The 22,558-nt window shown below is 41.9% G+C and overlaps 1 protein-coding gene across 5 annotated transcripts in view; it reads right to left on the bottom strand.

Annotated features, from left to right (window-relative positions):
- Nucleotides 1-22,239, bottom strand: part of GALNT11 (polypeptide N-acetylgalactosaminyltransferase 11) — a 31,028-nt gene extending 8,789 nt beyond the window's left edge. The window contains exons 1-7 of one of the 5 annotated variants that reach the window (XM_079946812.1): nt 22,019-22,239; nt 16,932-17,008; nt 10,451-10,783; nt 7,822-7,945; nt 4,971-5,137; nt 4,733-4,858; nt 1,082-1,331 (exon numbers count right to left, since the gene is read on the bottom strand). In XM_079946812.1, coding sequence (XP_079802938.1) covers nt 1,082-1,331; nt 4,733-4,858; nt 4,971-5,137; nt 7,822-7,945; nt 10,451-10,745 — 962 coding nt within the window. In that variant the 5' untranslated portion in view covers nt 10,746-10,783; nt 16,932-17,008; nt 22,019-22,239. Of the gene's footprint in view, nt 1-1,081; nt 1,332-4,732; nt 4,859-4,970; nt 5,138-7,821; nt 7,946-10,450; nt 10,784-13,883; nt 14,152-16,931; nt 17,009-20,602; nt 20,777-20,811; nt 20,839-22,018 lie in introns of those variants that run through there. The other 4 variants (XM_079946810.1, XM_079946813.1, XM_079946814.1 and 1 more) reach the window with 4 other exon arrangements.
- Between the last annotated feature and the right edge of the window lie 319 nt (nt 22,240-22,558).

Below are 22,558 nucleotides of genomic sequence, written 5' to 3'. Positions count from 1 at the left end.
GAATTAAAGGCTTGCCAAACTTGGAATGAACAGCATTTATGGATAAGTCATTTATTACAGTATTTTTCGCCCTATAGGACGCACTTTTTCCCCTCCAAAAATGAAGGGGAAATCTGTGTGCGTCCTATGGGGCGAATGCAGGCTTTCGCTGAAGCTTGGAGAGCGAGAGGGGTCGGTGCTCATGCTCTCCAGGCTTCAGGAAGCTATCCGCAAGCCTGGGGAGCCCGCGGGAATTCCCGCAGGGCTCCCTAGGCTGTGGATAGCAGCCTGCTGCACAGAGCGCAGGGCGCGCTGAAGCAGAGCGCCCCGCACTTCGGGCAGACATCGGGCAGCCCCACAAACTCGGGGGACAGCAGGGAGGCGCAGCGCCGCCATCCCGCTGTTCCTCAACCTTGTTTGGAGGCTGGCGCTGGGGAGAAGCGCGCTTCTCCCCAGCGCCAGCCCCACAAGCTCGGGGGGCAGCGGGGAGGCGGAGGGCCGCCATCCCGCTGTTCCCTGACCTGGTTTGGATTCCCCGACCTGGTTTTGGGGGGGAAATAAAGGGGGGGAAATCCCTTTATTGCCCCCCAAAAAAACTAGGTGCGTCCTATGGGCCGAAAAATACGGTATATGTTGATATCAACTCATTAACAGCTTTGCTGAAATTCTGGTTTCAACTTTCCTGTTAAAAATTAGATGTTGAAAGAGATTTCTCCAGAGAAAATTATTGACATTTGCTAGTACAGCTCATTGCATCAATTGGCTATCCCTTTTCTTCATTCTTCTTTTCAGTTTAAGTGTTCAGACATAAAGATGAGTGTTGAAACAGTTGTACCCCACTTTTTTTATCTTCCCCTTCCTTGAAGGAGCACATGGTTGCATATACGATACTCCCTTCATAATATGGTATGTTCTTTAGCATATGGTACTTAGAGAAGGTATCTTACTACATAGCATATTATGTAGCAGCTTTGCTGCTAGCTTATTGTCTTTGTTTACATCAAGTTGTCTTTAAATGAAATATTGTTTTATTGTATTTTAATGTTTCTCACTCTGTGTGAACAATGCAGTGTGGGTTATAATATAAATAAGTAAATCTTACTTGATTGGAGAAGTGGCTCCCTCAGGGCCTTCCAGTTCTGACAAAGGAACAAGATCCCATTTAAAGTGCAGACCCCAGTTGAACCCTCCACGGACAACTGGGGAAGAGCTGTAGGTAAGCGTGTCAGCGCTAATTATATCAATGACAGGACAAACCACTGTTTTCCGTGATTCCTGGATGGGTGTCAGCAAAGGTTGCAACCACAGCTCATTCACCTCACAGTGACTGTCCAGAAACACAAGTACCTTCCCTGAGAAAAAAGAAGCACAATAAGAACAGAGAACAAAAAGCAAGGCAATCAGAGTCAGAGTTACATATTTTCATTATTCTAGACATATTCCACTCTAGCAGAGAGAGGGGAACAATATGAAACACAGCAGCCTGATGGGGAAATCTCAAGTACTTGCTACATCCAGGTAATTCCACTTTTCTTTCTTTTAAAAAGGCAGAACTCTATCACACTACACTTGGGATGGATTATCTCATGATTACATTTTGAGGGATTCCCCCATCTATGTGGCTATATACAAGAACTGGGCCTTTCAAACTTCAGTGGGAAGGGGTGTGTGTGATTATTTACCTATTCTATTAACAAACCCCAACTTCCACTCCAATGGTTTTCCTAAACTCGTACTACAACCACCATATAATATCACTTACCCCTTTGAACCCTTAACTTATCAACAGCCCTGGTAACTGGGATATAGACATGGTGCAAAGCCTGACAGATAACTACAATATTTTACAAAAATATTAATGTTTATTTACTACAAGAGTATGTAGTGCACAAGCTTATGTGGTTGCTTTAGCATAGTACTCTCTCTATAAATAAGTATGCATTTGCTAAGTTGTTACTGCCACTTTAAATATCAACTGCTTATTTTACACTACCGTTATTAAACCATGGCAGCTCTGAGGAAGCAGTTAGTTTACCCTGTTAAAACCCTTTTGCCAGACTGCCCTTGTATCTACACCATCCTGCTTAACCCTCACAAATACTCCAAGTGAGGACAGAAGTGCAGGTTTATTTTTGCTGTCCTGTCCTGTCGTCTTCCTCTGACTCTCCACCCGGAAACCAGAGCCTACCATTCCAAACTGCTTCTCACTTCTTCTGCTTCAGTGCTGTAGACAGATCCCTCTCATTCATTCAGTAAGCCAAGTGACTCACCTACCCCAGCAAGTCTTTGGCCACCAAACTATGCTGCCTTCCTCTCAGCTCCTCCTCTATTGTCTTCTTCTATGGGCTGTTCCCTATGAACACCAAGCGCCAACCAACATGGGCTGACTTCTGCACCCCTCCCCCCCAGGTCTGGCCTTAGCCAATCACATGTCTAACTAGGAATTCTACACCTGCAGCCAGCAGTCAGATAATGCATATATTCTACCCTTCTATGCATAATGAGCGTTTTATCTCCACCCCCTCTTCAGGTGTCAGTTAAGGTCCCCAATGACATTTAAATCAATTTTCACCTGATCAGACAGAAGACACCCCCAAACACATTATAATACAAATGTCAGAACACATTATAATACTCAAAACTTGCCTCAAACAGAATTTCTTCCTGTTCAAGAAATCAATTTTAGAATAACTACAAACACACAACTCAAATAGCCACAGACCTTGTCTTGTTGGAAAACACATGGAGTGAGAGGGTGGTGACCTAAATTGTAGCAATTATCTGGATACTAATAATGTAATAATAAGTGGGCTAATAGTTTCATTTCTTATATCAAGTACTTTTTCTAGGGAAATTAAGTTACAGCATCCTTCAGATTTTGGGGGCGGGGTGGGTGTTGAATCGCCAAGAGTATTATTTATGTAACTTGTATCCCACAGCCTTCATCATGAATGCTCTCAGGAAGCTAAAATGATAAAAACTATACTAATGATCATAAGAGTCATCCATTACAATTATGAGTCATAAACAAGGCCAAGGGGGTAGCCAGTAAAAAAGATGCAATTATGAGTTTTAAAGAGCCCAATAAAAACTTAGAAGTTATTCCTAAATGAAAGCCAAGGTTGGAAACCAGAAACTCAGGAAATTCCATTCTAAAAAGGCAGTTAGGTGTTCCAATTATAGCTATAAATTTTTCCTACTTCACTGGGTATAGCTTAGGGAAGCTATTCACAAGCTGCAGCACTGAGCTCAAATAGTAAAGCTGAACAAGTACTGCTGCATGTTCGGAACTTCAATGTAATTATACTGCATTAATGTAGATGATTAACACGCATTAATTAGGAGGAGCTTAGATCATCATTACAAATTATAACACAAGCTTTCCTGATTCAACACTGATTATTGTTCATGCACAATGCAGGCTGATTATAAAGATTATCAAAAAGATACTTTAACCTAATTAAATGTTATAGCCACAACAAGTCTCTCTGGGGAGATGACTGTGAATCAGTATGAATGGGGTATTTGTAAACAGCTTTAATAAGATGCCTTGTCATAATGGAAACAATTTAACTGCCAACCTACATGTAGTAAGCTAGGACCAGATAAGTTAGTCCCTTTTGGGGAAAGAAAGACAAGCCACAGTTGTTTTACTGCATTTCACAAACCCTGGTTTTCACAACTGGTACATATTATGGTGAAATAAAAACCTTTTATAACAAGGGGATTGTTATAACATTACTTCCCAGGCTTAATACACTCAAGATTAGAAGCCAACCTCAGATTTGCCCCTTCCCTGCTTTCCTCACCATGAGCAGAAGTGGGATGATCCTGGACAGCAAGAGAGATTCCATATTTAAGTAAGTTAAAATAGAGAAGAGATAGCCAACTACACTATTCTTGAGTGTCCACCCTATTTTCCAAATGGTGGTTCACTATAGTCTGACCCCTTCACAAGTATTCAGGTTCTATACTGATGCTGACAACTATCTACAGAATATTTAACCATCAGGAAATAACAGGAAGAAGCATACATATTAAAATTTGAGACAGTGAGAGAATTATATTTCTTATCTGCTAACTGTGACTAACAGTGGTCTTCTCAGCAACAGACTTTTAGCTTTTGAATCCAGGGATGTTCTATGTATTTTGCTGACTTATTTTTTGTTCATTTTAATAATGTATTTTTAAAAGACATCTGAAGGCAGCCCTGTTTAGGGAAGTTTTTAATGTTTAATGCTGCATTGTGTTTTTAATGCAGTGGTACCTAGGGTTAAGAACGTAATTCATTCTGGAGGTCCGTTCTTAACCTGAAACTGTTTCTTAACATGAAGCACCATTTTAGCTAATGGGGCCACCGCGCCGCCGGAGCACGATTTCTGTTCTCATCCTGAAGCAAAGTTCTTAACCCAAGGTACTATTTATGGGTTAGCGGAGTCTGTAACCTGAAGCGTCTGTAACCCGAGGTACCACTGTATTCAGTTGGAAGCTGCCCAGAGTGGCTAGGGAAACCCAGCCAGATGGGCGGGGTATAAATTATAAAGTAGTAGTAGTAGCAGTAGTAGCAGTAGTAGTAGTAGTATTGTTTTGCTTGAAAGCTGATCAAGGAGCAGTTACTATGAGAAGTTTCATATTTTTCTTTATTCTTCATTAAATGCATTAAAGTCACAAGCAATTTGGACAAACCATCATGATTTAGAAGTACTGAACAAACAAAGGGACTGCATGAATTCATAGATATAAAGGACATTACCTGTAGCATGGGAAGCTCCAATCATTCTCCCACGAATTAGCCCTTCTCGCTTCTCATTTCTGACTAGCTTTATATTGTTCGGAAGATTTTTTGTTAGATAAGCATCCAATTCTTCTTTCAGATCAGCTAGAGCAAGAAAAGGCAAGGGGAGTAAGACGGCATTTAGTAATCTGTCAGTAGTCCAAGTATCCTTAGACTACACTGCACAAAATTAGCATATAATGCAAGAGTCTTTCACCTAATTCACTACTGTCATCCACCAAGATAATTTCATGGAGAAGATTAGATGGGGTACGGTCCAAAACGCTATGCACTGTCCGAAGCAAGGCAGAGAATGCTTCATTATAGAAACAAATTATAATGCTAGCATAGGGCAGATCATGAGGATAACTTTTTTCTTTACACCTGCAAGAAAGAAAAAGCACATATTATAACACATGGTTTTCAAAGAATGTTGCTAATATTTCACAAACACCCCATATAATACCAAAATAGAAGCTGCACCCTCCCTTTTATAATAACCATGCAATATGCGTGTAGCTGTTTCCCCCACAGAATCTCTTTCACTCATGAGTTTAAGAAACCATATGCCCTGTGAATCATTGGCACCTAAAAAAGGAATCATAGAATCAGTCTGGTAATTGAGTTGCTGAGGAATACAGGATTTTGTTTTCTGTAGAGGATGCAGATTTATCCTTCTACTGTGCGTGCTTGTTGTTTGAAGAAACTGAACTCTGCATATTTTACATTTCTTCCTCTGCATTACATTTGTCCACTAACTTTTTTTTAAGATAATGAAAACAGGGAATTTAGAGAACACAGTCATCCTATCTCTAATGCCTCCACAGATAAGATATTCAAAATCCAGTCCTTTCCCCACCTCACCCCACTCATTTTCTTCCTCTGCTCCTTCCATTCATAGCCCTTTCTTCACCTTACATTTCGTTCAACATCCTCCTTTCCCCATTTAATTTTTCTTTCAGCACTGCGATACCTTTCTAATCCTGATATCCTCCTAACAAACACATAAAGCTGCTTTATACAGAGTCAGACCACTGATCCATCTCATTCAATATATTCCACACCAACTACAGCAGCATCTCAGACAGGGGTGTTCCCCAGTGATACCTAGAGGTGGCAGTACTTGATTCAGAGATTTTCAGCATGCAAAGAATATATGCTCTTTCCCCTTTTAATTTTCTACTTCCCTACTTTACTGTTCCATAAAACTTTAAACACTATTCTTTAAATTTCTCCACAGCTTTTTTTCCTGTCCATTTGCATGTCTTTCTAAGACCCAAATATCTTTCCCTTTCTATTCCATTCTTTTCCCCTTCTTCAAGCTATTCCTCATATTCAGCAATTTCCACGGCTCATTTTTACTTTTACTGACCCCTCTACGTACAAGTAGGGCCTCCTATATTACAGAACCTCTTACAATTCTATAGCTTAGAGAAAATATGTAACAGTAATGATGCAAAAAAAAGAGAGAGAGAGATTGTATATCTAATTTCCAGTTAAGCTTGAGTCCTAGGAATTCTCAATTAAACACTGAATCAAAGGAAAGCAGGGTAGGGAGCTGTATTTTTCCTTCCTTCTCTCCAATATTGCTTCTAGAAAATTATACAGGTTACTAAGTTTTGCAAAGTATCTTGCAGCCCTGTTCATAACCATACTTAAAACACAGAATGATGTCAAGAATGAACTCAATGTTCACTCTATCCTAATAAGGAGATAAAGGCCTTTTAAGTGAGATCTTTGAACCTACACATTACAACAGGATCATGACAAAGCCAAAATCAAAGCTCAAAAAACAAAATATTCAGTGATCTGCAACTATTAGGGCTGTTTCACAAATCTGGATATTTAATTTGAAATGAAAAGATTGGTTTCTCAAGGTACCCAATATATAGCTGCATTACAAGTGAAAGGAAGACAGCCTTTTGTGCATGCATATGTTAAAAGTTGGTTCTGAATTTTTAAATTCTGTATGGATAGCAATGCCATAGTGATTATCAGATTTTACATTGCAAAGAACTTCACACACAAAGGGCACAATCCAGCCAAAGTTAAGCACTTTAAGCAACAGAAAAATACATATTTGTCTTGCATAATGCACAGCAAGAACCGTCAAGCAATTCTACATGTTATGCATATTTTGCCAATGTAAATATAAAAAGGAACTTATTTTCAAAACCATGTTATTTCTGAATCGCTCCCTTTCTTAATATAATTTCTGGTATGGTCTGAATTTCTTACTTCTCATCCTCTCTCATTTCCATCAGCTCTCTATTTGGGGGGAAATATGCTCATTCGACAACTCTGAGGAGACCTTAAATCTGTAGAGGACTGGAAGAAAAATGTTTACTTTATGAAAAAACTACAATGTCACATGTGATATCCTTTTTCTTTCTTTAGCATGGCTAAGAAATAGAACCCAGGACAGGGCTATGAAATAGACATTTTTCAAAGAGTCAAGTTCTATTGGGTGGAGGGAATAAATCAGCTGCCAGATTTTGGGGGAAGGGCCAAAGCTGCTCTCCTCCCATGAAGAAAATATGGGGGGGGGGGAATCCTATGAGAGAAAGTAAAGTAATACACTTAAGACTGTTGCTGTTCCAGATGTATAGCATGCACTCCACTCACAATATGAAGTGCCCTGGACTCCATCTCAGAGGAGCCATACAGGAATGCAAAAAGTGCATCCCCCGTGGTAGTTCTGATTAAAATTTAAACCAACCATATGCATGCCTACAAACACCGTAAAATGCTTGATGCTCCCATGCTTGACCTTCTGACTTTCCCCTTCTGCAGGACTAAGCCATTTTTGCAAAGCACTGAGCCCTTTCTTTAGGTGCTATTTCCTTCCATGTTCACCTTCTCAAAGCAGCTAGACAGCTCCCTAATGGAATCTCTCCCCCCCCCCCCCAGTATATGTAGGAATATATACAGGCACACTGCCAAAGGCATCGCTGCAATATACAAGCCCCATCCTTCCCACTGCCCATCATTCTGTTGGCATTTTTGCTAGATCTTCACCATTGGGCTCTTGAAAGCATTCACTTTATCGAGAACATGCAGAAACATACTTTGCATCTCTTGTGTCTGGCACATCTCTGTGATATCCCAACCGGTTACTGATGAGCATATTGAAAGCATGCTTTTGATAGCCCAAGTCTCTCACTTCCTGGTCTTGCTCATTAAAAATCATACCTGCAATGGAGAATGTGCCAAAATCAATTCACTGTCTAATTCATGTATTGCCAATGATCAACTTCTTAAACTTACGTGTTCAGCTAATGATATATTCCAATTCAAATTACTGCCCCATACTCATTTCCTGGCCCAGGGAAAGACAAATGAGGAGGTCTCACTGCTAAACAGGATGGCCTTTATAAGCTCAAGGCATTTATAGCAATATTTGTGCAGTATTTACCATACGACTATGGTACTAATGAAGCTTTTTTCAAGTCTTAAGAGAGCCAGAAGAGGTAGCTGGAATACAGTGGTACCTTGGGTTACATACGCTTCAGGTTACATATGCTTCAGGTTACAGATTCCGCTAACCCAGAAATAGTACCTCAGGTTAAGAACTTTGCTTCAGGATGAGAACAGAAATCGTGCTCCGGCGGCGCGGCAGCAGCTGGAGGCCCCATTAGCTAAAGTGGTGCTTCAGGTTAAGAACAGTTTCAGGTTAAGAACGGACCTCTGGAACGAATTAAGTACTTAACTCAAGGTACCACTGTATTGCTGTTTGGGGAGGAGGGAGTGGGGGAGAAGGACAGCAAGAATGTAGGAGGCACAAGGCTAAAACACACACACAATTTGCAAAGCTGGTCTCAATAATTTTAAGTAGTCCCCAGTGATATAGATGCATGGGATTTCAGAGGAGGAGACATGGCTGTGTTTGCATGTTGATTCAATACACCTAGTCCACGCTAACCACTCGTTAACCTCACTTGCCCATATGACAGGCAGGAACATAGTAGGCAAAGAACAGATTGCACAGTGCAAAGAGGACAAAATGGCATCAAAATGGCATACTCCACACCACTTTTCTTTTCTCTTCTCTTCTCTTCCCTTTTCTTTTCTAAACTTGCTCCTTCTAGATCTTCCAGTTGTGCAGAAAACACATCTATGTGTACATCCTTAACAACACTTGTCTATAATATACAGCCATACTGTGGTTAAAATTTTCAGGCCAGAAGACTACAGCTAGTTTGTTTTATTTTTCACTAAACATATTGAAACCGGTGGATGATGCAGCACAAAAAAGAAAAATCAAATCAAACCGATGGGGGGTATAGTACAAAGGTTTAGAAAGCAGCATGCAATGAGTTCAAATTCTTTATTATTTTTGTGACCTCTTACCTATTCTTGCACACCTGAGGACTAGAAACAAGCACCTTTAGTTTGAAAACTCTGGAGAATGAACCTGGGCCCTGCCTATTCTAGAAAAAGACTCTTTTTAAAGGAGGGAATGCATCTTGGAAATGATTCTAAGCTTTCCTCCCTATTTTACAAAGCATATTCTCTCCTTGCTGCAACTAAAATTGCATACAGCTTATGGGTCATGTAACCTAATCTTCTTAACAGTCAAAGCCAATAGGCATCTTCAGTTCATTCACTATGAAGCAAGCTTTCAGGGAAAGCGTGATCAAAAAAGTAAATAAGAATTTTTAGCTTCTCCAATTTCATGAAGAAAAACCTACTGGACAAAAATATGTTTCTGAGAGCTACATGCAGTAATAGCATTCTACATGCATTAGTTAATGCTGAATAGGTTCCTCCCCCTGAGGAAGTAAGAAGGAAATTGAGGTTGGGACCCGGGTGCAGAGTACAACTGGCTCCGTGAAGAAAAGGTGCTATAGTACAAGACACCAGACAGAGGCTACACAATTCTGTAGTAGTGACTGCTAAGCCCCTTCCTCATTCTCAGTTGGGTCTTATTCCAGGGATTACACTCATTTCCCCTTATCGTAGGTGGAACTACAGTAAAGAGACCATAAGCGGCTACATGAGCCGCTGTAGGGGTTCACTGTTGCCAGTTCTGGGCTTCCACACTGGCCCACCACCACCTTCAATTATGAGAGAAAGAGGGGGGCAGAGAATGTGGGGACACTTAGTTCCTTGGCTGGGATGTTTTTTTTTTTTTTTGAGGCTGGCAGATTCTGCAAGCCCTCAAAGATTGTGGGTTCCTCAAGGTTCCTGTTCCCCTATAATACCAAGACTCCTACAGAATCTTGCTCTTCCAAAGGCCTCCTCAGAATCCAGACCCAGGTGGATTCTAACAAATACATTTCAGACCAAGCTGTACCCCTAATACTGTAGAATGTGATTCATAATGAACACTATCCTGAATGTCTGGCTTTCATATAATAAATAAAGCAAGTCTGATTACATTATCAGATGATAATTTCTTTGCAGATGGCAAAATATCCCTAGCATATTTTGGCACTAAACTAGACAAAGATCTATTTGTATTTTAATGGTTTATTAAAATAGCAGATTTAATTGAATTGCCTCTGCATTTTTCATTAGTAATATATATGTCTGACAATTACTAATCTGGGTAAACCACTGTGCTTCAAGAGCAAGCACTTTTCTAATTTAGGGCTCCCATTCGTTTCCTGTCTGAAACTACATAGGAAGACAGAAGCACTTCACATCTGTTTTTCCCAATATGAGTTTCAATGCAGTCAATTACTATTCACTTACCCATTTCAGGAGACATCTCAGTATCTGCCTTGATGGGATCCTGTGCAGCATTTCCCAATGGATTCCTGTTCTTACTGTATCTGTGGTGAGCTTCAGGTATGTGTACTGGCCCATGGACAAAACGGGGATAGATCTTTTTAGGAAATGGCTTCTGAGGTTCAAGCCCCTTGATGGGCACATTCTTGAAAGACTGGGTCTCTTCGCTGAAGTTGAAATAAATAAAGAGTAGAAGTGTCCAGGTCACAGATGTGAAGAGGCAGCCATAGCAGAAATAGCGAAGTGTGACACTTCCCATTGTAATCCTAGCATTGTTGTTAGCACATTCTCAATCCCCTAAAAAAATATAAAAGAGAAAAGGGTAAGATTTCCAATTACAAGACTCTTCCTGAAAGCTGGCCTTTCAGAAAATGATCTATTTTAAATTAACCATATAATGTAATAATGTCTTGAGAATGACAATTTTTCATTCTATACAAAAGCATCAAATCATACATCAACTTATCAGTATGCCAAGTTACCATAAAATTAAGGAACAGCAATGGATACAGAAATTTTAAGTGAAGCATTAACAGTATTTTTACATAAATGATCATTGCAAATATTCTACAAAGAAAGCACCACATAATAAGGTTACATTCTCAAATGCCTTGTGGGCATCTCAATAAAATGTCTCTATCTTGGATAAACATCTGGCTTCCTTTTTGTAAATCAAGCATCACTCTCAAAAACTAATACTCCCTCCCGTCTCCTTTAAAAATCCTACTGCCCTTGACTTAACAAACATTTTGTGTTGTATCTGCTTCGGCACTAACAGTGGTTAATGATAACTAAATTCCTTCTCAGGACTTGCAAAATCTGCTTCAGAACCTGATTAAAATAGGTATTCAGTCAGCGAGTCCTTCCTTTTTTAAAACTAACAAGCTACTTGCAAATTCAACTGTTAGAAACAGACTGATCTTCACCTCCAATCTTGGCCCTCAGCATTTGGAGCAAAGAGTGTGAGACGCAAAGAAAGAATGGCACAAATACCATGTTAAGCAAGTAAAGTTACACTAGAAATGTCAGGTTGAGACACATTAACAGCAAATGTAATCTGAACTTTAAACATTTACAGCCTAACTGCTTAAAATATTTGCAGCACAACCACTAATTTTTAACAGGGACCATGTTTTGAACTGAGCAAAGGCTGAAAAGTCAGCAACTTTAGCTCTATTTCAACTCATCCTACAGGAGAAAAGATATGGGTTCTCAAGCTTTGTTCTCTTAAACACACAGAAAGTCTGGTTCTTCACTTGAGTGCTGTACCACTTCACTCTTGTTTACCCATGTCAGAAAGAACTACTGCAACACCATGTCAATGCAACAAGGGATTGCTGCAGGTGAGGTGGGAAGACCCTGGATCATACCAAGCTCCGGGTCACCAGTCTCTGTTACTAACTTATTGTGTAGTTGCAACTACAGAAAATATTCCTGAGTTTGAGGTGCAAGTGTTGTGGACTGCAGAGGGAGAAAAACAGAGCCAGGTGTAAGTAATTACTTGTGTAACTGAAGGGGAGGGGAAAGTAATTACATTACTTAATTGTGTATTGTAATTAAGCACAAACATGATGGCCTCTCTATGTTGGCCACTCAGTAGAATTCTCAAACAAGGAACAGTATATTTCCTATGAGAATGTCATAACCAGTTCAGAAATATGTTCAGTTCCTGCCCCTTCCTACTTAATTTTGAAATTTATTCTTAATTTTGCTTATAGGCCATGCTGCAAAAAGCAGTGGCAATGATGCGTCAGCCTCCCACGAATTTTAATTTGCCCACAAACCTGCACTGGCATATATACATATACATGCTGCAATATTGCAAATAATATATGCTATGACCTCTGAATTTAGGTCCTCTGAACAGAAGAGAGCTAAGGCTGCAATCCTATACCCATCAACTTAGGACTCAGCCCCTTTAAACTAAATTCAATGAACAGACATGCACAGGAGTACACACTAAGTTTCCAGTATTAGCTGCTGGTCACTAACAGTGAGACACTTTGTCTTCACCAGTACTGTAGTACAAGAAGGGACTGCAAGGTCAATTTCCTAGATACAAGTAATTAGGCTAAGGGAGCTGGACATGTTTAGCCTGGAGAAGAGGAGGTTAAGGGGTGATATGATAGCCATGTTCAAATATATAAAAGGATGTCACATAGAGGAGGGAGAAAGGTTGTTTTCTGCTGCTCCAGAGAAGCGGACACGGAGCAATGGTTCCAAACTACAAGAAAAAGATTCCACCTAAACATTAGGAAGAACTTCCTGACAGTAAGAGCTGTTCGACAGTGGAATTTGCTGCCAAGGAGTGTGGTGGAGTCTCCTACTTTGGAGGTCTTTAAGCAGAGGCTTGACAACCATATGTCAGGAGTGCTCTGATGGTGTTTCCTGCTTGGCAGGGGGTTGGACTCGATGGCCCTTGTCGTCTCTTCCAACTCTATGATTCTATGATTCTATGATTCAGTGTACCTATAAAAATTAAGTCGTCTTCACAGAGTTTCTTCAAACTGTATCCATAGCACTTGGTTAAATGAGCTGTAAAGGAATGCTGCAGATACACACATCTCAGCTGGACAGTTTTAAGATTCGCTTTCTGAATAATAAAGTGAAAAAAACAAGTACTGACCTTTCTCTATTAAAGTGCACGCTAGCAGAGGACAATGTTATGTAGTAAAAGCATGTGCCCTGTAGTTACAGCATAATCTAGTTGGTGTTTTCATACCAATAATCATAATAAAAAGCACAGCAGCCCTTTAATTAAAACCAGTCAATTCCCAAAAGGATTCAAATCCCCACTCAATCCACTGGGTGACCTTGGGACAGACTATCTTAGGATTGACCTACCTGACAAGGGTGTTGGCAAGGATAAAATGGAGAGAGAAAGAAGCATGTAAACCACATTGAGTTCCTTGGAGTAATGGTGAAATATAAATATAATAAAAATGGTTTAAAGGGGGGGGCAATTTGTGTGCCACTCTGGAAAAATACAGATAGGTAGCCGTGTTGGTCTGCCATAGTCAAAACAAAATAAAAAAATTCCTTCCAGTAGCACCTTAAAGACCAACTAAGTTAGTTCTTGGTATGAGCTTTCGTGTGCATGCACATGAAAGAAGTGTGCATGCACACGAAAGCTCATACCAAGAACTAACTTAGTTGGTCTTTAAGGTGCTACTGGAAGGAATTTTTTTATTTTGTTTTGGAAAAATACAGCTACTCTTAAAATTTGATTGTATATATAATTCTACAGATTTCTCTGGTGTGATCATGATACAGCGATGACATTCACAATGACATATCACAATCGACACAGGAGACAGTTATAAGCAAGCTAGTCAAAACATGAAGTCCAAGAAGTAATGCTAATATCTTCAAAACAGATGCATTTCTTTCAACCTGCCTATTTTATTTCAGCTTCAATGTTCCCTTTCCAAAGGTAGTATCCTTCTTGTTTGCCATATTACTCTAATTCTACTTGATGCTCTTTCTCCTGGGAGACGCAGAGGTCCGAAATATCCCTTTCCTCCTTTATGTTGCTCAAGAAAAACAGATTCAAGAAAATAGTGTTTGCAGCATCCAAACCAAATTGCTCAGTTAAACAGTACTATTTAAAGAACAAAATAACATCAGGCATCTCTACACAAGATACCACTTGTATGGCAGAAGACACAATAACAGAAGACACCTCTTATACAACAGTCTCTAAACTAAAAAGTCCCAAATGCTGTAGCCTTTCCTCATACAGGACTTGCTGCCCCATCATTGTGGCTGCCCTTTTCCAAACCTGTTCTCTTCAATACCCTTTTTAAAGTGAGAAGATCAGAACTATACTCCAATTGTAGTCATTCCCACAGGAAGTAGTGATGGTCCCCAGCCTGGATGGTCCTAAAAAGGATTAGAAAAATTCATGGAGGATAAGCCTATCAGTGCTCTGCCATCATGGCTGTGTTCTGCCATCATGGTGGTATGCTTCTGATTACCAGATGCTGGAAACTGCGGAACAGAGGAGTGCTCTTATGCTAATATCCTGCTTGCAAGTTTCCAACAGGCATCTGGTTAGCCACTGACAGAACAGGATGCTGGACTAGATGAACCTTTTGTCTGATCCAGCATGCTCTTCTTCTGTTCTTATGAAGATCAAGCAAGTCTACCATCACATTCTTAAAGGGGAATAATAATAATAATAATAATAATAATAATAATAATAATAATAATAATAATAATTTATTTATTTATTTATTTATTTATTTATTTATTTATACCCCGTCCATCTGGCTGAGTTTCCCCAGCCACTCTTGGCGGCTCCCAATCGAATATTAAAAACACAATACCGCATTAAACATTAAAAGTTTCCCTAAGCAGGGCTGTCTTCAGATGTCTTTTAAAAGTAGGATAGTTGCTTATTTCCTTGACATCTGATGGAAGGGCGTTCCACAGGGCAGGCACCACTACCAAGTGAAGACTGAGATGCTTAGGAATCCAAGTCCCATGTCCAGCACTGACTTCCACACTTGTATGGTACAAATAGATTTATACCATGTTGCATATAGTCTTTGCTCCATGCCACAAGCCATGCTTTATTTGCCTTATACAACTCAAGTAAAAAATATTACCAATGTGAAATACAAATTTCACAACCCATAATTAATTCCCTGAGTGCAAAAATTGAGTCTGGCATCAGAATGTTGCCATGTTTTCTTTCTTTTTTAGCTGAAAGATACTGCCAATTCTGACTATGGTGAAATGACTATATTCCATTCTAAACATCATTGCTTCCACAGAGTTTTAACTACTTCTAGCTTTTCTAAAACTTTCACTGATTTTGCAGACATGAGGATTCTGTCAACATTTCCCCCCAAACATGAGACAAACGGAAAGGCGGTTCATTATTAAACCTGACTAATAAAAATCAGAACAGTTCTATATTCCAAAGAGCCATAATATGCTATAGTCTGGTTACAAAGTAATTGCAAGCTCCCAAATACAGTGGTGCCTTGCAAGACGAAAAGAATCCGTTCCGCGAGTCTCTTCGTCTTGCGGTTTTTTCGTCTTGCGAAGCAACCCTATTAGCGGCTTAGCGGATTAGCGCTATTAGCGGCTTAGCGGCTATTAGCAGCAAAGCGGCTAAGCGGCTATTAGCAGCTTAGAAAAAGGGGGGGGAGTGAAAAAAATCGCAAGACTCGCAAGACGTTTTCGTCTTGCAAAGCAAGCCCATAGGGAAATTTGTCTTGCGAAGCGCCTCGAAAAACGGAAAACCCTTTCGTCTAGTGGGTTTTTCGTCTTGCGAGGCATTCGTCTTGCGAGGCACCACTGTAGTTGAAAGCTGTAGGTGCCTAGATTGGGGCAAATAGTCTCGGTTTACATAAGCACTTTGATTAGCCTTAAAAGAATAACAGCTTAAGGTTTGTAGAAAACAAAGGTGCTCAAGGCTTAAATGGTGATAACAAGGATGTCTGTTATCCTACCCAAAATATAAAACTTAAATCTAATCACTTTTATGCAACCCATGCATGCTTTGAGGAAATGTAACATTCTCAAGAGAGTTAGGAAGAATCAGAAAATTAAAGCTGTCTATAGTCATGTGAAACAGATATTCAGGCAACCTTATAATATATTAAGATAACCTACTATAGCTACTGCTAAAATTTTCTAAGTATCTATAGTATTTTTTCCATAACAATAGCTAAGAATACTTGGCTACCATCACAGATCAGACTGAATAAGCTACTAAAAGTTTTATGACCAAGCTGCTGGATTGAAATATAATAGATTGGTTAAATGTCACCTAACAGGATCACATGTCTCAATGTGAGGCAGATAGACCTTTTTCTTGGCATACATAAAAGATTTCACGGTTGATAGACCAGGCCTAGAGGACCATGAACTGATCAAGGTGAGGGAAAGTGGAACCACTTCCAAGAGGTGCATCAAGACAGGTTTGTCTCTTAAAACACCACTAAAACCATTCACAGCAGAAGAAACGCCTAGCCAGAACCAAAAGCTGAAGTGAAAGCTTCTAAACCCTTCCAAGCAGAGTCACCAACTGGGAGATACAGAGGGGTACAGGTGCACTGGGCCCCATACCAACAGAGGTCATACAATTTTAGCTTTCTTTGTATTAAAAAAAAAAAGTGGGCAGCAGTCAATCAGATATATCAAAAGAAAGTTAGAAAACAAAACACAAAAACAATGTTAAACAAAATAGGTTTTCCTCCACAAAGTGGAGGGAGTGTGTGCGAGCTTAATCCAGCCCTCAATATTTTATTCAAGTTGGTGCCCCTGATTTACAGGTTTTGAACTAAACAAAGGAACTGACTAGGCATGATACTACTACTGAGAAAGGCAGGTCATGTTCATTTTCCATCTAGCACCATAGAAGAGGAATCTGAGCAATACTCCAATCTAGCTGAAACGCATCAATAGAGTTGTGAAATATAGACTAGCTTACTGTGGCATCACCCTCACTGAGTGAAAGACAGGAAAACAAAGGCTTTCTGCTTCTTCCGCATTCTAAAAGCTGAAAAACTGGAACGGTCATTAAAAATGCAATCAATAAATAAAGTTCTAAGATTGTTACCTAAGGTGAACTATCAATCTTAGCTTAAATCTATGCATATACCAGCCTTTAAATAACTTAAGAACTGCACTCTTTTTTTACCCCTCTCAGGTCGGAATTGTTTCAGCAACAGCACCTTTGGAGAGAATGCACTTCCCAATTCTATAACTTTGGTAAGCTGATGGAAATGAAGAAACTGTAGAGGCAATACTATCGCTTCCTTCACTTTTTTTAATTCTCCTTTTTTTAAAAAGAAATGGTTGCATACCACTTTTGTCTTGCTAAAATTGTTTCATCTTATGCCACTTTAAAACTGTACTATTGGTTTCCAACACCAATTGAAATAACAAATGGGTTATTGAGGAAGGCAGAAGCCTAAACATTTAACAAAGCAGCTGTAAACCACTCTTTGTTTATTCAGTTATTTATTTGTGCATCTACTGTAACTATACACATGCACACACATTAAAAAAAGACTGGCAACCACATCTACCGCTAAACCCAATATGTTTTGACTATACACAATTTTGGCTTTAGGCACAATCTCTAGAACGTAGCCCCCACATAAGTTTTCCTACGTCAGTTCTGTAATTTTCCCTATATTTTCCCCTGCTTCAATAACTAGTACTTAATCAACATGGTACTAAACCCATCTCTGCCAGAAGATTAGACTTTGTAGGGTTTAGCTGGATTACTGCAGCAATCAGAGGCTGAAGAATGGTTCTCCTTTCCATATCCTACTTTATCCTTCTATACACTCTCCACAACAATTGTTCAGTCACGAACAATACTTCAGTTATGAGAATACCACCCAAAAATAATAAAAGGGCACTACCTATGCAACACATCACTAGTAGTGACAGTGAAGATAAAAATAATAATACATTGTTCTCACCTACATGCACGCTGGGGCTGTAAAATCCACATTTTACAAATGTCTGCAATACAATAACAGGATGCAATTGCAACAAACTAAGGAAACAAATGAAAGTTTTTTTCTGATTCACTGTTGATATCCTAATCATCTGCCAATTCTCAACACTGTAACTGTGATAAATAATAGTAAGGATTGTTGTTGCTTAACCTAGTCAACATAGTAGTAATTAAATTCCTGAGCAAAGTAAAGCAACTCCCTGTCCCGCACTAACTTGTGCCAAGGAAAACGCAAGGATTATTGAAGCACAGAAATCCAGGTCATGTGATATGTTAAGAATGGAGCTATTCTGTCTCCTACCTCACACTGTTGCTATTTTCCAGCCAACAAGGTTCAGGAGTTAGGGCATTCCATAGCAGATACAGTATAACATGAATATTTTTAAACTGAATATTTTTCTGTGGCTACTAAAAGCATGCAATAACCCATGGCTATACAAAACTTCTAACCAGGGCTTAAGCCCTGTGTGTTAAGCCCCTTCCTCTATTCCCTGTACACATTTGACTGCACCCCACTGTATAAGTCTAACAAAATCATCAAATTTGCGGATGATACAACAGTGGTGGGGCTCATTAGTGAGAATGATGAGGCTGCTTATAGGAAAGAAGTACAGGGGTTAATTCAATGGTGTAAAGAAAATAATCTTATGCTTAACACCAAAAAAACCAAAGAACTCATAATTGATTTTAGGCGAAAGAAAAGTGTATTTTTACCATTGCACATAAATGGCGAGGAGGTGGAGAGGGTTGGTAGTTTTAAATACCTGGGCACTTACATCTCTGAGGACCTCTCATGGACTGCAAATATTAATATGGTTGTGAGGAAGGTACAGGGGAGGTTGTATTTCCTGAGAATGCTCAGAGGATTGAATCTATCTCAGCACCTACTTCTGTCCTATTATCATAGTACCATTGAGAGTGTCTTAACCTATAGTATATTATCGTGGTATGGGAGCAGCTCTGGAATGGATAAAAAAGCCTTACAGAGAATAATTAAAATTGCCCAGAATGTTATTGGGCTCCAACTACCAACCCTGGATGAGATCTTCACGTCTCGCAGCTTGAAGAAGGCACACAATATCCTGAGAGATCCCACCCATCCTGCTCACAACCTCTTTGAACTGTTGCCTTCGGGCAGAAGATATAGGACAATGAAAACACGAACCACACGCCTTCTGAATAGTTTCTATCCAAGAGCTCTGATTGCACTAAACAATGATCTCAGGGCCAGTTGTAAGAAATAGCAAGCAGTGAGTAGTAAGGAATGAGATAGGTTTTAGGTTATGCTATGCTTCTAATAGGTTGTGTTATATTCTGGATTATGTATGTTTTAATAGATTATGTCTGAATAGGATGAGAGTGTTGGAGATACGTGCAAATGTGTATGTGAATCCGGTCTTGGGTGTTTGATTTTCGTTGTTGTGTATACTGTGTATATACGGACAATGACAATAAATTTATCTATCTATCTATCTATCTTATCTATCTTAAAGAAACTCTTACCAATAAAAAAAGTGTGAAAACTTACTTCAGATACTTCTACTCCGTGCTATTTTTCTAGAAAAAGAGATGCCAGAACTCACCATAAATGCCTCCCTTGTTCTCTTATAATAGCAATGGTGCCCAGTGGCGTAGCGTGGGTTGTCAGCACCCGGGGCAAGGCAAGTAATTTGCGCCCCCTAACCCTGGATTTGCGCCCCCTAACCCTATCCCTGACCATAACCCCCAGATGTTGCGCCCGGTGCGGCCGGCCCCCCCTGCACCCCCCACGCTATGCCACTGATGGTGCCCTGCCACCTCACAGGTGCTGGAACTGAATTCCGGTGAGTTCTGGCTGAAAAAAAGCCCTGCTTATACTTAAAAATTACTACCACATATCATTCCTATAGAAGCAGGGATGAAATTCTAAACATCAAAATCTGTACAAATATGAAGAGAGCTTCCACCATGACATTCGCTTCTCCCTTACAATGGTAGGGAATCTATGATGTGGTCATCATAGTAGAATGCTATACATTTCAGTATACAGAAAATTCTGGTTCACAGCTGTTTCTCCTTTTCTGCAACTCATGTTAGAAATGCCTGTTCCACTTTCTTCACTACATTATGATCAGCAAACAAATAAAATTCTAACGGTTGCTCAGTGGCAAGTCTGACTGAATTAATTGGGTCTTACTCCCGGAAAAAGTGTGTTTTGGACTGAGGCTTTCTCTCAGCTGCCGATTTATAGACTGCCACATTCTGACCCGGGCTGAAAGCATTCATTAGGTAGCACAAAAGAGCATCTCAAAGGAGCAAAACCATCTTGCTCATTAGTTGCAAGAACTTGTAAGCAGCTGGTTTATATATCACCCACAAATCTTTCAACTCCAGTTTCCCAACGTCCAATATCTTACAAAGGTGGGAGGGAAAGGAACACAACAACAACAACAACAACACAACAACCTCACACTTCTGCATACTGTACATACTGATCTTCCACCTCCCCGATCGCACAGTGAGTACAAAAGAGGGACCTACGTAACCTGCATGTGGAGATCTCGAAAAGGTACCTCCTGGCACTGCGGCAAGCAGGAGAGGAAAAGGAAGGCAACAACTGGCCTGCGAAAACTGCTCATATTTTCACTCACCTGATGCACTGTTGCCTCAGGTGCACGTCCCCCTGACTAATTGATTGATTGATTGATTGACTGGTTGATTTGCCCTCTCCAAAACTGGAGGAAAGAACCGATTCCCTCCTTCCTTCGTCTATTCCCACTTTCGGAATTTAGATTACCAGGCTCCCGAGGCAGCGTCTGTCTCTCCCCGGCCCCTCCCTGCCAAGTTTCTCCTTGCTCACCGAGATTCAGCGCAATTCCTTGCACGTCTTACACACGCCTAGGTCCCACAGGCGCTGACTCCCCTCCCGGGTTTTTCTTTTTTTTTTTTAATACCCCTGCCCGTACGGGCCAGTCTTGACAGACTCTGGGGTTGTGCGTCCATCTCACTTAAGAGGCCGGGGCCAGCGCTGTCCGGAGACACTTCCGGGTCACGTGGCCAGCGTGACATCGCTGCTCTGGCCAGAGCCAGAGCCGCACACGAAAACGCCGTTTACCTTCCCGCTAGTAAGCGGTCCCTATTTATCTACTTGCACCCGGAGGTGCTTTCGAACTGCTAGGTTGGCAGGCGCTGGGACCGAGCAGCGGGAGCGCACCCCGCCGCAGGGATTCGAACCGCCGACCTTTCGATCGGCAAGTCCTAGGCGCTGAGGCTTTAACCCACAGCGCCACCTGCGTCCCGGGTTAAAAGGTAAAGGTACCCCTGCCCGTACGGGCCAGTCTTGACAGACTCTGGGGTTGTGCGCCCATCTCACTTAAGAGGCCAGGGGCCAGCGCTGTCCGGAGACACTTCCGGGTCACGTGGCCAGCGTGACATTGCTGCTCTGGCCAGAGCCAGAGCCAGAGCCGCACACGGAAACGCCGTTTACCTTCCCGCTGGTAAGCGGTCCCTATTTATCTACTTGCACCCGGAGGTGCTTTCAAACTGCTAGGTTGGCAGGCGCTGGGACCGAGCAGCGGGAGCGCACCCCGCCGCAGGGATTCGAACCGCCGACCTTTCGATCGGCAAGCCCTAGGCGCTGAGGCTTTAACCCACAGCGCCACCTGCGTCCCGGGTTAGCCGGACACAAAACACAAGAGCGCGCGCGCGCGCACCCCAAACCGTCCTTCGTTTGCTAAGTTAGGTATGTTCCGTAAAAGAACGTTGGAGGATGCCGTTAACATTTAAACACTGACAACGCCGGGGGGGGGGGACGGGACGGGGAGAAGCAGGACGTTAATTCACGGGCTGACTGACTTTGCAGCGAGCGTGGCACGGAAGAGGAGACTCCGGACGAGGAGGAATGCTGCTGGCGGGGGTAGGAGAAAGGCGAGAGGCTCCCCCATTCAATCGGCGCCCCGGGAGCAGGCCTGGCGTCCGCACCAAAAGCGCAGCCGGGCGCCTCAGGGCGCTTTCCTGAGGCGGGGAGGAGGAGGTCCCTGCTGCCGCTGCCGGTACCTCAGACTCACCCGCGTTGTGGCCACCGTGCGACGCGGCTGCTGGAGGGCGGCGGGGCTCAGGAGCGCGACTCGGCGGAACCGCCACCATCCTCTTCACCTGAGGGAGAGAGAGAGAGAGAGGCGCTGGCGGCAACGGCTCTCTGAGGGGAGCGCGCGAGGGGGGTGGGCAGCGGCGCGAGGCACCAACCGTCAGCGGGAAGGTGGGAGGGAGCCGGGGGAGGGGGGAGGAACAAACCGCTCCTCCGCGAGCCGCCCCGCCGCGGCCGCTTAGTGGGCACGGTCGGCCACGTGACGTCCCGCTCGCTTGTTCGCAGGCGCGAGCGTGCGTGCGTGCGTGTGGTGCGCGTCGCCATGACACGAGAGGCAGGGCTGTTTGCTGCCTTCCTCCCCTCCCCCGCCGCGCTCTCTCTCGGGCGGGGGGACAGGCAAGTTTTAAGGCAGGCAGGCGGGAGATCCGGCCCAGCCCACGGCTTTGGTTTCAATCCAAGGGTGCCTTTGAAAATGCGGCTGGTGCACAGCACTTGAAGTAATAACGCAAAAGAAACTCTC

The sequence above is a fragment of the Podarcis cretensis genome, assembly GCF_951804945.1.
Source record: "Podarcis cretensis genome assembly, chromosome: 12".
Taxonomy (NCBI): Eukaryota; Metazoa; Chordata; class Lepidosauria; order Squamata; family Lacertidae; genus Podarcis; species Podarcis cretensis.
This window is presented reverse-complemented; position numbering and strand designations above follow the sequence as displayed.